This window comes from Bubalus bubalis, chromosome 11, assembly GCF_019923935.1.
Source record: "Bubalus bubalis isolate 160015118507 breed Murrah chromosome 11, NDDB_SH_1, whole genome shotgun sequence".
NCBI lineage: Eukaryota > Metazoa > Chordata > Mammalia > Artiodactyla > Bovidae > Bubalus > Bubalus bubalis.
The window spans coordinates 95980971-95996667 of NC_059167.1; the positions used below are offsets into that span (position 1 = coordinate 95980971).

The 15697-nt window shown below is 37.5% G+C and overlaps 1 protein-coding gene across 3 annotated transcripts in view; it reads left to right on the forward strand.

The window, feature by feature from the left end:
- The window catches only part of CERT1 (ceramide transporter 1), a 132805-nt gene extending 117531 nt beyond the window's left edge, over positions 1-15274 (forward strand). For 2 of the 3 annotated variants that reach the window (XM_006074038.4, XM_006074037.4), the window contains 5 exons: positions 638-708; positions 3653-3781; positions 4763-4892; positions 6125-6261; positions 8522-11582. In XM_006074038.4, the coding sequence (XP_006074100.2) occupies positions 638-708; positions 3653-3781; positions 4763-4892; positions 6125-6252 (458 nt within the window). In that variant the 3' untranslated portion in view covers positions 6253-6261; positions 8522-11582. Of the gene's footprint in view, positions 1-637; positions 709-3652; positions 3782-4762; positions 4893-6124; positions 6262-8521; positions 11583-14757 lie in introns of those variants that run through there. The other variant, XM_025296391.3, reaches the window with a different exon arrangement.
- The last annotated feature ends 423 nt before the right edge of the window (positions 15275-15697 follow it).

Below are 15697 nucleotides of genomic sequence, written 5' to 3' on the forward strand. Positions count from 1 at the left end.
TCTCAGTGAATTACAGCATTTAATCCACTACAGTCCTGTGTGATAGGTAGGTAATAAAGTAGAATTCAGATAGCCTAAGTGACACGTTAAAGACCACAGAACTAGTTAGTGGAAAAGCCAAGGCTAAAATAAAAGGTTTCTATTTTATCATCTTCTTTTTTTTCTATACTGCTTTGTTTACGTGATAAATTGTAGATTAAGGGGGGCTGTGGGGGGAGTGGTGTCGGTGGAGGGGAGTGTGTTCTCCTCAGGCTTACAAACATAGTCACCTGAACCTAGGTGAACAGCTTATTCAGCTTCAATAAATTAAGGATGATAGGGAGGGAAGAAGGGGTCATGGTGCTAGGGAATAATTTGTGCCCTAGTAATGAAGCCATGATTAGAATTGCGTTCTTGCAGTGGGAGCTGGTTACTGGGCCAAAGAAAATGAGGTTTCCTGGTGATTAGATCTCATTGCCACCATCTATAACCCCTAATACTAAATAAATATAAACTCCCTTCCATGTGGATGTAGCCTCCGTAGAGCAAGATCCTGTTCATTTTACTATAATGTCCATTTGTAATGTAAGTGAATTAGTCACATACTAGGAAACGGTAATACATTTTTTTGACTACTGACATTTTCTCTTCATTGCAGCAACTATAGAAAACTTTCATGTGGTGGAAACATTAGCTGATAATGCAATCATCATTTATCAAACGCACAAGGTAAATATCTTTTAATCCCAAAAGGATTCCAGCGTAGTTTGAACAGAGACATATAAAATACTCTCTAAAGTAAAATTTGGCAGGAAATTAAGTTGCACAAAAAGACTCAAAGACTTTATTAATCACGAATTTCATGTATTCGAAAAGTAAATCAGATTATTTAAACGTTTCTGCTTTAAAGCAGAAATGGGTGCAAATACAAACCTGAAAAATACCCAAAACATGTTTGAAGAAGATATATAGTAAGTCTGGAGAAGAAAGTACTCAAATCTATTTAAATGTTTTCCTAGTATCTAGTCTCTAGAGAAAATAAATGAGTAACCAAATATGAATCAGTTTCCTGCGACAGTAATAGGAGAATGGAAAGTATGTTATTAGTCTGTGTTAAGACTCAAAAGTGAACATGATCTAAATGGATTATCTGACATCAGGGAAAAATTTCTGAGCATCAGCTATTGAGAGGTTGTTGGTCATGCCCCAGAACACAAAGAAACATTGTCATTTAAATTGGTTTCCTTTCACTTCATTTCTTCCTCTGTTAATCTAAATATTTAAATTAGAGAATATTTCTCTTATTCTGCTCTATTTCCATTCTTAACATTGCCAAATATTATGTTGAATAAACAATAATAAATTAAAATTTTGGAGAGATCCACCAAAAGCAGTTTTGTACGTTATATAAGAAACATGATGATTCAGTAAGTACTTCATTTTTCTTTTTAAAATAATTTTTAATTGAGTTGAATATTTGATAATATTTTCAGTTTTGTTATGTATTTCTTGAGTTAGTCTTGTTATCTGAGGCATGTAATATTTAATGACTCTGACTTAGGCTTAATTTACATGACAGCTACTCAAGAAAGGCATAACAAGATTCTGTTTTAACTTACTCATTTAGGGGGTTTAAAGTAGAGTCTGAAATTTATTAGACTTTAAAATATTAGTCACTCTGTAATTTGCAGTGAAAATAAATGACCAGTCATTTAGAATCGGAGAAGGCAATGGCACCCCACTCCAGTACTCTTGCCTGGAAAATCCCATGGACGGAGGAGCCTGGTAGGCTGCGTCCATGGGGTCGCTAAGAGTCGGACACGACTGAGCGACTTCACTTTCACTTTTCACTTTCATGCATTGGAGAAGGAAATGGCAACCCACTCCAGTGTTCTTGCCTGGAGAATCCCAGGGACGGGGGAGCCTGGTGGGCTGCCGTCTACGGGGTCACACAGAGTCGGACACGACTGAAGTGACTTAGCAGCATTTAGAATCAGAAGGCTCTTATTTTCTAAAGATAATTGATCCTGGAAAATGGGCTGCAGAAATTATTTTACTTGTTAAGTAGTAGATGGAGGGGAGGAATCAGATCAGATCAGATCAGTCGCTCAGTCGTGTCCGACTCTTTGCGACCCCATGAATCGCAGCACGCCAGGCCTCCCTGTCCATCACCAACTCCTGGAGTTCACCCAGACTCACGTCCATCGAGTCAGTGATGCCATCCAGCCATCTCATCCTCTGTCGTCCCCTTCTCTTCCTGCCCCAATCCCTCCCAGCATCAGAGTCTTTTCCAATGAATCAACTCTTTGCATGAGGTGGCCGAAGTACTGGAGTTTCAGCTTTAGCATCATTCCTTCCAAAGAAATCCCAGGGCTGATCTCCTTCAGAATGGACTGGTTGGATCTCCTTGCAGTCCAAGGGACTCTCAAGAGTCTTCTCCAACACCACACTTCAAAAGCATCAATTCTTCGGCGCTCAGCCTTCTTCACAGTCCAACTCTCACATCCATACATGACCACAGGAAGAACCATAGCCTTGACTAGATGAACCTTTGTTGGCAAAGTAATGTCTCTGGTTTTGAATATGCTGTCTAGGTTGGTCATAACTTTCCTTCCAAGGAGTAAGCGTCTTTTAATTTCATGGCTGCAGTCACCATCTGTAGTGATTTTGGAGCCCAAAAAAATAAAGTCTGACACTGTTTCCACTGTTTCCCTATCTATTTCCCATGAAGTGGTGGGACCGGATGCCATGATCTTCATTTTCTGAATGTTGAGCTTTAAGCCAACTTTTTCACTCTCCACTTTCACTTTCATCAAGAGGCTTTTGAGTTCCTCTTCACTTTCTGCCATAAGGGTGGTGTCATCTGCATATCTGAGGTTATTGATATTTCTCCTGGCAATATATAGGTCATATTAGGATTATTTCTGGAAAACTAACTACAATTGTAACTTAAAGTCTGTTATATATAAAATACATTACTTTAATAATCTTTAGTTTTAGTTTTCCAGAAATAAAAAATAATTAAGGCCAGTCAATTGTACCCTTAAAAATTAAAGCATTTTATGTTACGTATATGTTACCAAATTTAAAGAGAACTATAAATAGCAGAATGTTATTCTTTTGGTGTATTCTGCAAAGCCATTAACTCAGTTTTCATAATCAAATCCTTTGGTGTGGGTGCTTTCCATTTAAAATCTGACAGATATTACCTTCTACTAAAACATTTTACTAGCCTTACATTTGTTTCTTTGTTAGTTCCATATTAAATGTAAATAAAAAGTAGTTCAAAGTTTTAGGACTTCCCTTGACAGTCCAGTGGTTAAAACTCCACTCTTCCACTGAAGGGGGTGCAGGTTCGATCCCTCGTTGATGAACTAAGATGCTGCATGCTGTGTGAAAGGGAAAGGTGCTCAGTCGTGGCCGACTCTCTGTGACCCCATGGACTATACAGTCCATGGAATTCTCCAGGCCAGAATACTGGAGTAGGTAGCCTTTCCCTTCTTCAGGGGGTCTTCCCAACCCAGGGATCCAACCCAGGCCTCCCACATTGCAGCCGGATTCTTTACCAACTGAGCTATCAGGGAAGCCCAAGAAAACTGGAGTGGGTGGTGCAGCCAAAAAGAAAACCACAAACGGAGTTCAGACTTTAAAAATATTTGTACTTCTTCCACAGAGAGTGTGGCCAGCTTCTCAGCGGGATGTCTTGTATCTTTCTGCCATTCGAAAGATATCAGCTTTGAATGAAAATGACCCGGAGACTTGGATAGTTTGTAATTTTTCTGTAGATCACAGCAGTGCTCCTGTAAGTACAGTGTATAAATGTGTTATAATTGTACAATATGAAGTTAAATACACAACACAGCACAGGGCAAAAGTGATCAGCACACACCACGCATAAAGATTTGATAATGCTTCTTAAATTGTTATTAAAGTTGGCTTCTTGGAAGAGTACAGCTAGTAGTGTTACCTGAGAGCAACAGTCATGCCGTGAACATCCCAGCAGGACTGTTTTCCTTTCCTCTTGAGGGTCGATGATGCAGCTGGATGGGTCACTAGGTAGGCTACTTATCACAGTTACCTCAAGCCATGATCAACTGCAGGCAAGGCCTCTGTGGTTTCTGTCTCGTTTTAGCTACTTTTACTACTTAGGAGGAGGGAAAACGTTCCTGATGTCAAATCAGCTTGGCATCTATTCTTTTTTTTTTCAAGAGACAGTTTAATGTATGCACACAGTTTCATGTATAATACAGCATCACACCATGTAGGGCATTTACTCTTATTGTATACATCCAGAAATGTTTGAAACACTTCTTAAGGCTATAAAACAGAACATAGAAAAATGAACAGGAGTGTATTCAGTACTTAGAAAAAGTGATATGATAAAGAATATAGAGTACTACTTTCCTTTCCAATACTTCAAAAGATGTATTAATATATATACTTTTTTTCTTTAACAAGTAACATCACAAATGATCACATCTTCACATGCTTGGAGTACTATTTATATTCAATGCAAGAGTATTATCACCTTTCATACACAAATTTTTTTTCTAGCTTTGTGACAATGCAACCTTTAATCCATTCAAGTAAATTCAACCCCACATCCCACGGTTGCTGTCCCCCAGCATTCAGACATTGGCATGTGTCCTTTATTGGTGCATATAAGATTTTGTTGGAAATGATGAGTTATAGTTTTGGTGAACTTAATGTAGAATTAGACCAGAAGAGGTTACAAAATACTGGATATCTACTACACTGGTGGTGTTATTTTTTCTTTTGGCAGCTAAACAATCGATGTGTCCGTGCCAAAATAAATGTTGCTATGATTTGTCAGACCTTGGTGAGCCCCCCAGAGGGAAACCAGGAGATTAGCAGGGACAACATTCTATGCAAGATTACATACGTGGCCAATGGTATGTATTTTGTTTTTGGTGTTTGGTCATATGGATGTTTTTATTATGATCTACATGATAACACAGTTTGGACAAATACCATTTACCAATGTCATTTTAGTTTTTATCCATTAGATTTAGTAATTTTTAATTTGGAGAGATATATATCAAAATTATTGGAACTCTTTCAAAATATACATGTCTGAATAACTACTGTATCAGAATTTCTGAAGCTGGAGCTGGAAAGGTAAATTTGTAAACTTCATCTTTAGATCACTATTACATGTACAATTTTAAGAACCATTGTATTAGATATATGTCTTATAGAATATTTGTGCAATTAGGCATATAAGCAACAGTGAGAAAAGAAATAAACACTTCTTTTTTTCCCAAATTTTCAAAGACCATTTAGTGACTTAGAAAAATGTTTATAACTTAAAGTTAAGTGGGGTGAGAAAAAGCATATAAAATACCATTTCAGTAAATTTTAAAAGAAGAAAATATGTACATATGAAAAGTTGAAATGCTAATACTGACTTGGTGCTTGATTGTTGGATTACTGGAAATTATTGTTTTTTTCTTTTTTACTTTATAATTTTGGGTTTTTGTAAAATATAGTTGATGTAAAATATTATGCTAGTTTCAGGTGAATAGTTCTTTTTCTTATTGTCAGACTTTTTAGTTTTCTAAATCTTTGTTCCCTTGTCCTTTAGTAGCTGCTAGTCGCAAAAAGTTGGACATGACTGAAGCAACTTAGCAGCAGCAGTGATGTATTTATTTCACACTGGCCTAGGGCTGGACAGCGCTGTTCACCACTTTTAATGGCTCCTCCTTCCGCCCATTCCCTACCTGCAGTAACCGAGAGCCCTCTAGTCAAACGTTCATGCCTTCTTCATGCAGAGCCGTGACTGCTGGTGTGCTTACAGGGACAGTCATGCCTGAGCAAGCTGCCACTTGATTATAACAGAGGTTAATGAATGCATCTGCCTTTAGGAAGCTGAAGTGCTGCTGTACTAATATTTGCATATAGTTCAGGAAACCAAGAACGTTTTAGAACAGTAATAAATGCTTTCTAGTTTGTTATCTGTTCTCATCTGGTGGTTGGTACAGTACTAAGGACTAAGTGGTCAAGACTTTTTAAGAGGTGCTGTTTTATTGTGAGGAATATTTTTTTAAAGCAGAAGAACAAAATGAGTGCTTTACACGTGTTTGGGGAATTACCTTAACAGTTTGCATTTTCCTTTGTCTCACAGTAAACCCTGGAGGATGGGCCCCAGCCTCAGTGTTACGGGCAGTGGCAAAGCGAGAATATCCAAAGTTTCTAAAGCGTTTTACTTCTTATGTACAAGAAAAAACTGCAGGAAAACCTATTTTGTTCTAGTATTAACAGGTACTGGAAAATATATTTTATCCTTTTTCTAAACTTTATTTGATTAACATGGCTCTTGCAGACATAATAAGTAAGTACAATTTCCCTTATTTTTCCCTTCTCAGAAAATACTTGTAGATTTTTGTATATTCTTCCAGGCTTATATGTATGTACTGACATATATCTTTGATTTTTTTCCCAAAGTATTGTCTTGCAGCTTGGTTTTTCTATTTAATATATCTTGACTATTAGTACATAGAAAGATATATAAAACTATATCATTCTTTTAACATCTGTTGTATAAATGTTGTAAAATTTATTAAGCACTGGCCCATGTTAATGTCGGGCTGGTTCCATATTTTTATTGTCAAATAATGCTTCACTGAATATCTTTGTGCTAGGCACTGAAATCTTTTTTTTTTTTTTAATAAGTGGTATGTTAACATGGTTCAGAAGTCAAAAGTTTGAAAAGATACACAGTAAAATTTATCCCCTGTCTCCTAATCACCCAGTTTTGCACCACCACCGCATACCCCACATACCAAAGCGTATAGCTGCTACTAGTAGTTTTTTGTGTTTTTCCAGAAGTGTTTTATTTTCACTTAAATAAGCAAGTACAAGTATATTCCTGCCATACATACACCTTTATTGTTACTGGTAAAACGCTGCATACTGTAAGTGGATTCTGCATCTTGCTTTTCTTACGCTTTGTCTTGAAGGTCTTTCCACATTGGTGCAGAGCTGCTTTATTCTTTTTTTTATGGCTGTGTAGAATCCCATTATATGGATGCACATAAATTTATCTAACCAGTTCTCCACTTGCAGATGTTCAAGTGGCTTCTAGCTTTTGTTGGAGCAAACAGTATTGCAGTCACATCCATGTGTCATTTAGTTTGTGAGTAAATTACCAGCCGTGGCGCTGCTGGCACTTGAGAGGTCTTGCGCATTTGTAATTCAGGGAGTGCCCTCTGTAGAGGTTGTATTAATTTACCATCTCACCAGCACTAACATGTCGGGAGTACTATTTCTCTGACACTCACACAATGTAGGAAATAAACCTTTCTAATTTTTTCAACTCGATAGGTGAGAAATATTCTCCGGGTGCAATTTAAATTATAGTCCTCTTGGGAGTTCCCCGCTGGCCTAGTGGTTAGGATTCTAGGCTCTCATCGCCCTGGCCCAGGTTCAGCCCCTGGTCAGGAAACTGAGATTTCACAAGCCATGTGGCAAGGCCAAAAAAAAATTACAGTCCTCTTGTTACACATGAGTTCTAGCATCTTTTCATCCAGTTGAGAACTACTTCTATAATTACATCTGATTTCTGATTCTGTTTATATTGTGTTACTTCTTTTAAAAAATAGGCTTAATTTACTTTCAGACACCAACACAGGGATTATTGTATTGAAGTCCCAGATATGTAGCTTTTCCCAGGAAAATAGGTTACATGAAAATGTTAAACAGGTACTGGTCTTCTCTGAATGGTTAGTGTTTGGGACAAAGTCTGACCTTTGAAGGATTCTCTTTAAGCATAAGTGTACTACCTAAAGGCACTATTTTTAGAATATCTTATACAGTGTATGTGTGTGTGTAAAGACAGAACTGGACTCTTGAGTCCAGATTGAGCTTCTTTCTGACAGAAAATCAGATTTTCATTTACCTACATTAAATCTTCATTTACCTAAAGTAACAGTTTGTTTCATAATAATTTTGGGAGATGTATGTGTGAACTGGATCCTAGCATTGAAACCTTAGGAAAGCTACCATTATTACTTTGATGATGGAGAAATAGTAACTTTCAATAGTGTCCATAAAGAGTTAGTGAGGCCCAAAGATATTTAAAACTTAGAACTCTTAAACTCATTTGACAAGGTATTTCTTAAGATAAGGCAGGCCTCTTTCCCATAGCCTAAGTAAATTCTTGATACTGCATAGCACAGTTTATATTGAACACTAAGACAAAGGAAGTTCAGTCTATGAGGTGCAGATCCAGAGACCTCTGCTTGAATCCCTTTTCGCTTCCCGTAGCAGCACATTGTCTTTCTTAATTTTTTCTAGCCTTCACAATATTTCTTATCCCTTCTTTTCTGATGATACGTTTCAAATATGTAAAGTTAATAATTTTATATTCCTTAAGGCGAAAAATCCGTAAAATATAAAACCTCAGTAGAGATTCTGTGCATGCCATGGATTCAGAAGGAAGGAGAAGTCAGTTCTGGTGGTCCCACAGGTGTTAGTGGTCATGATAGTACTTAATGTTTTACTTGTTTTTTCTTTCCTACAGCGACTGAAGCAAGGCTGTGTGACATTCCATGTTGGAGGAAAAAAATTAAAAAACAAAATTGAATGCTCTAAGCTGGAACATAGGATCTATAGCCTTGTATGTGGCCCAACACCTTGGCCTTGTGTTCAAAAATGAAGAAATACCGCAATAGCAAAGCTGAACATCTTAACACTAGCTGTCTTCTGCTAGATCTCCTTGCTCAGCATATAACTATAAATACATGTAAAATTACATGTATATGGCTATATTTTTATTTGCTTGCTCCTAAAAGAGAAAAAAGAAATCAACTTTGAATCACAACTAGGAATTGATGCTTTAATTTTTGGAAACTTTTTCAGAATTTTTAATTTACTGTGGTTCGGCCTGAGACCCTCAGTTGTATCAGGCTCCGTGCGCAGAAGAGAAGCACACAAGTTGGATGCACGTGGGCACGCACTTTCTGTGCGCCAGGTGCCTGGATGGGGTTCTTTTTTTAGGCCCACAGTCAAGTCTGTGTCTGGAATTTTTTGACTTTTTTGCTTTGTATAATCATAGAATTTGTTGCTGCTGATTTCTATAATAATTCATGTTGTTATGTACAGTGTCTCTTAATAACTGAGGGCTGTCAATAACGTGTGATTTCGCCTTTTCTATAGTCTTACTCCCATGAAGAACCTTGGTTCTGATGGAGAAAGAGTGAAAAGCTTTATTTTTTCTCCAGATACCTTTATATTTCTATTGTATTTTTAGTTGTGTACTGTGTGCTACAGATTTTTTTCAGTTTATTACAAACACAATTTGGTAATTCCTGAATTGGTTCTGTCTGCCTCCAAACAGAAACACCTGTACAACCTTACTAGGTATAAACTACTTTCTGGTAAAACGGTCAGAATAAAATGATCTCATGTTTTCCTGACACACGTGAGAGGGCATACGGTATTGTTCCAGCAAATCTCGCTGTTTGGCGTTTGATCCAATATTTCTAGTATTCAGTAACGTATGTTTTTTCATTCTAATTTGGGTTGGTTTAAAAGCTATGTTACAAGATAGGCATAGAAAATGTGGGTATCACTCTTGTTTGCCTCTTGATCAGAAACTTTAGCAGGGCAGAAAAGAAGTCCGAGTGATTGGAACTGAAATTCTTTCTTTAGTTGCTGTGAGAAGTTAAATGTAAAATACCTTTTTTAGTTTTAGGCCTCCCTCTTTGAAAACCTTGACACATGGAGTTGAGGCAGGGAATGGAACTCATTGAAGTAGAAATGACTGCCCACTTCAGAATCTTCATTTTGTTTATACACAAGTGTGCTTACACAAATCAAAGGCATTTTGTAGATGCTTTGCTGACTTGTTCATCTCTATAGAAACACAGAAACCAGACCCATTTTGTAAAGCAGAAAGTCATGTCACGTGGAACATGTCCTGTATATATTTCATACATGGTAATGGAGTCTTAATGATAAATGCAAGATGATAACTTAATGATGGGATTAGTCTGATCACTTAATATACACAATCCTGGAAGTTAATTACTTGCATCAAATATAGTGGTATTTATTATTCTGTACAGAGAGAAAAATACATATAAAGCATATGCTCACATTACATGCACGCAGATTTCATGCTCCATAAATCTTTTCTATTTTTTAATTTACCTTTCTCTAAATGATGTGCATGGAATATGCCTTATTACAGAAAAATGCCGTTCATAATTTGACTATGTGGAGAAGTGCCTATATGGTGGTAATGCTAGTTAAGGCAAATAAAACAAGTTATCTTATCAGTTTGCTACATCACCGTTAACATTTTTTATCGTGATGTTTAAGAAAGAAAAATTTATACCTCAAATGTGTTTTTTATTTTACAATCAGTTCTGCAGTTGGGATGGGAGGGTTGGGGAGGGAAGGGTTATTCACCATAGCCACTGATGGGAATCTTCAAAAATATTCTATATACCCACTATAAATGTTTCTCTGTTTGCCATTTCTGATAACTATCATGACTAAATTGGATAGCTTTATTTTACAAAGGTATGGACAGTTTACAGAGCAGTGTCTAAATCTTCACTAGTTGCATTTGCACTAAATGTTAATGATATACTTTTGCAATTTATTCTGTAAATAAAATGATTACACTAAAAATATTTGTATTAAAAAAAGAAAAGAAAAAGATACATTTTATCCTCAGATAATTGCACTGGAACTTCACTAGGGTTAATTCTGCCCAACCAGATTTAGAAAATGAGTTAGGGAATACGAAGGAAGTTTAAAAGAAATCAAAATTTGGAGCTGTACTAGCCCTTTAGACAACATTCAGACCCTCTAGAATTATTTCCGTATGGCTAATTCCAACATGCTGAATATACATATTTTCTTTTCTACAGTTATTTCCTACTTCTCTTCCCCAAGCCAAAAAAAAGAAAAGATTTCACTCTTTCCTGCTCAGTTGCTCTTTTGTGCTGCGATAGAAGCATGAACAGGACTGGCGGTGAGGGCTTTGTCCCCCGAGCCCCCACTGCACAGTTGAGGAGAGCGCGCTGTTCCACGTGCAGTTCAGGACTCCTGATTTTGAGGGGGAGGCTATGTCATAGCAGCTGTTGATTTGGGTTCGCCACAGGGGGAGCCAGACCAAGGAGGGCGGTGACTGGGAGGGATGTAAGAATACAAAAGAAGGAAAAGGAGGAATGAGGTTCCCATTTCTTGAGTTTCATCAACTAATTTGTACTCCTCTACAACATCAGTGTCCATTGCTATTGAGAAAATTTTAGTTGGGCTGAGCTGGTTCTCTTGTGAAATTGTGCTGGTTATCTTTAAACTTATTAGTTGTTGTCCAGTTAAACACTTTTCACTAGTATTTCATCCAGAAGTTGTACAGACTGTATTTCAATTATTGTCATTGTTCATCTACAAACTGAAAACATAATCATTTTACGTACCTTGGGAGTGTGTAGAGTGTAACTATTCTAAATAGCTTTATGATCCTGATGATGTTTTTAAAAAAATAATAAAGTTGGATCTTCCATGTTACAATCACAAAATTAAAACCAGTATTTAAAAGTGGAAAAGTATTAAAATATTATGACACATGTGCTTGCTTGGTTGTTTTTTTTAACTCCCAGGTACGGACCTACATAATTCTACATAATTCTCTGTTAGTTAAGAGCTTGAAATATTCCAGTTCAATGGTCTTCAAACTATAGGTTGTAACCCCAGTTGGGAATCAAGGAAACTACTGAGTTGTTACCTAAAAAAAATTTTAACAGCATGGAATAGACCCAAATACATAGGAGGTTAAGGTAAATATTTTTTGAATCTTTTCACATATATATGTGTATGTGTGTATATGTATGTACTATATATACACACATATACATGTGTGTATGTATATATTTTCGGTCGCTCAGTCGTGTCCAACTGTTTGCGACCCCATGGACTGCAGCACACCAGATCTCCCTGTCCATCTCCAACTCCCAGAGTTTACCCAAACTCATGTCCATTGAGTCGGTGATGCCATCCAACCATCTCATCCTCTCTCCTCCCCTTCTCTGCCTTCAATTTTTCCCAGCATCAGGGTCTTTCAGATGAGTCAGTTCCTCACATCAGGTGGCCAGAGTATTGGAGTTTCAGCTTCAGCATCAGTCCTTCCAATGAATATTCCAGACTGATTTCCTTTAGGATGGACTGGTTGGATCTCCTTGCAGTCCAAGGGACTTTAAAGAGTCTTCTCCAACACCACAGTTCAAAAGCATCAATTCTTCAGTGCTCAGCCTTCTTTATGGTCCTAACTCTCACATCCATACATGACCACTGGAAAAACCACAGCCTTGACTAGATGGACCTTTGTTGGAAAAATAATCTCTCTGCTTTTTAATATCCTGTCTAGGTTGGTCATAGCTTTTCTTCCAAGGAGCAGGCATCTTCTAATTTCATTGCAATCACCATCTGCAGTGATTTTGGAGCCCAAGAAAATAAAGTCTCACTTTTTCAATTGTTTCCCCATCTATTTGCCATGAGGTGATGGGACCAGATGCCATGATCTTCATTTTCTGAATGTTGAGTTTTAAGCCAACTTTTTCACTTTCACTTTCATCAAGAGGTTCTTTAGTTCTTCACTTTCTGCCATAAGGGTGGTGTCATCTATGTATCTGAGGTTATTGATATTTCTCCTGAAAATCTTGATTCCAGCTTGTGCTTTATCCAGCTTGGCATTTCACATGATGGACTCTGCATATAAGTTAAATAAGCAGGGTGACGATATACAGACATGACGTACTCCTTTCCCAATTTGGAACCAGTCTGTTGTTCCATGTCCAGTTCTAACTGTTGCTTCTTGACCTGCCTACAGATATCTCAGGAGGCATATAAGGTGGTCTGGTATTTCCATCTCTTGAAGAATTTTCCACAGCTTGTTATGATCCACACAGTCAAAGGCTTTGGCGTAGTCAGTGAAGCAGAAGTAGATGTTATTCTGGAACTCTCTTTTTCTATGATCCAACAGATGTTGGCAATTTGATCTCTGGTTCCTCTGCCTTTTCTAAATTGAGCTTGAACATCTGCAAGTTCACAATTCATGTACTGTTGAAGCCTGATTTGGAGAATTTTGACCATTACTTTGCTAGCGTGTGAGATAAGTGCAGTTGTGCGATAGTTCGAGCATTCTTTGGCATTGCCCTTCTTTGGGATTGGAATGAAAACTGACCTTTTCCAGTCCTGTGGCCACTGCTGAGTTTTCCAAATATGCTGGCATATTGAGTGCAGCACTTTCACAGCATCATCATTCAGGACTTTAAATAGCTCAACTGGAATTCCATCACCTCCACTAGCTTTGTTTGTAGTGATGCTTCCTAAGGCCCACTTGACTTCACATTCCAGGATGTCTGGCTCTAGGTGAGTTATCACACCATCATGATTATCTGAGTCGTGAACATCTTTTTTGTACAGTTCTTCTGTGTATTCTTGCCATCTCTTCTTAATCTCTTCTGCTTCTGTTAGGTCCATACCATTTCTGTCCTTTATTGAGCCCATCTTTGCATGAAATATTTCCTTGGTATCTCTACTTTTCTTGAAGAGACCTCTAGTCTTTCCCATTCTATTGTTTTCCTCTATTTCTTTGCACTGATAACTGAGTGCAAAGTGAAGTGCTGAGTGAAGGCTTTCTTATCTCTCCTTTGCTATTCTTTAGAAGTCTGCATTCAGATGGGTATATCCTTCCTTTTAGCCTTTGCCTTTTGCTTCTCTTCTTTTCTCAGCTATTTTAAGGCCTCCTCAGACAGCCATTTTGCCTTTTTGCATTTCTCTTGTGTTGCATTTATTGACAAATAGTATTGTCTTCATGACACGTTTTTCAAGAGCAGTTCTAACTTTGTTCAGTTTTTGCCTTAGTCTTGACTTTGGAATATAACCTGGAAATGTGGTATAGTTCTAAGTAGCTATTTCCAATTGTTTTTATAGGATTGCCCAGATTTTCTTGTCATTGTTTTGATCTACATCACAGGACTCTCACGTTGTTAGCATTTGCATTGTCTTCCCATAAAAATTTTATGAACTTTCTATGTCTGTACACTTTGAATAGCCTTAAACAATATCATAAACTATTTTGTGTGGCCTCCTTGTTCTCCTTCAGAGAATTATATGAGTTTAGTGCTAGAGCAGATCTTAAAGATGTTTGAAATTACTTAAGATTCCCAACCAAGATTTTATTGCCCAGAGTTTAGGATCATTGAGGTGCCAAATAAGGATGTCTAGAACAAATCTTAAAGACGTTTGAAATTACTCAAGATTCTCATCCCAAGATTTTATCGCCTAGACTGTATGATCATTGAATTGCCAAATGATGTCTCCATCACGTGTGCCACACACCTTGCCCACGTTTTATCCAACTTCTCCCCTTACAACCCACTGGGTGGCAGCGGGTGATGGTGATGGTAGGTGGTGGTACCACTCATAAAGACGAGAGTGGGCCAGGGTTCCAGGCCCACTGAGTAACTCTCAAACTCTTAAGTCTTCTCTGCATTAGACTACTTTTTAGTGTCTTATATGTTAATATTTAATATCTATAATACAGTGTTTGAGAGAATAGAAGAGCTGACGGGCTTGAGGACTAGAACTTTGGGGTAAAGGTCTTAACACCACACTTCAGTATCGGCTTCACAAAGCTACAATACGTGTGTTACAAAACCCCGCTAGATACATAAATTTTGTCTTAAAGTTGAAATTTGACCATCATTTCCTTTTGACCTCAACTTCCTTCCTGTCTTCTAGTTTGGAAGGATGAAACATCATCACAAACAAGCCCAAGGAGAATATTTTAATCTTGAATTTTTCAACCCAACGATGAGATCCAACATAGCTGTCACTTCTGTGGCCAGCCTACTGCAAAATGACCAATGAGGTAGTGACTAAAGCACGCTTTGGATCCACACCTAGTCAGCTGACTGTAATTTTTTAATGTCTCTACTCCTTGTGATTGGGAGACCCAAGTGGTACTTGGGCCCGGCAGCAGGGTATCCTTGTATGGTAGCTAAATCAAGATGTAGTCAACATCCAACCGTTTCAGCAATGTCGATCGACAGCACTGAAAACAAGTTGCAGAGTAAATGTTGATTGAGCACCTGCTACACACTATGCAGTGTTCTAGGACTGGGAATATATACAAACCACATGTAGCCTGCATTTTTGTCATAACCAAGATTTTTAGAAATGTATCTATACTAAAAGGAAATAGGCTTTGTAATCAAGAGCATTTTAATAAAGTGCATTAATGGTAGTCCTAACCACATTTGAGGTGCATGAAAGTCTTTGATTCTCGGTTTTCGGTTGTGGCCTTAAAAGGTAAATAGGGCCTGGATTGTTGCTGTGTTTTAACAAGTTCAACTCTCCTCTGCCAATTATTTGAATTTAAAACTATAATTAATTTGTGTCTCTTCATTCCTAACATCCAGTAGATTTTTCTGTCCCTTCTAAGTGAATTTTCCCCCATGTTTCTGGATACCATGTTTTCAACATAACTGAAAAGGAATGAAATTTAGAGGCCAGAAGACCAGAGTTTTTCTTGGTCTCTCACTTGGAATGACTTGATCTTGCCATCATTTCAATGTTTCCATCTATTTTTCTCTTCTATAAAATAACATGAAATCACCTACACTGCAGAATCATTTGGGGAAGAGTGAGATAATGTATTCAAAATGCTTTGAACTCTACA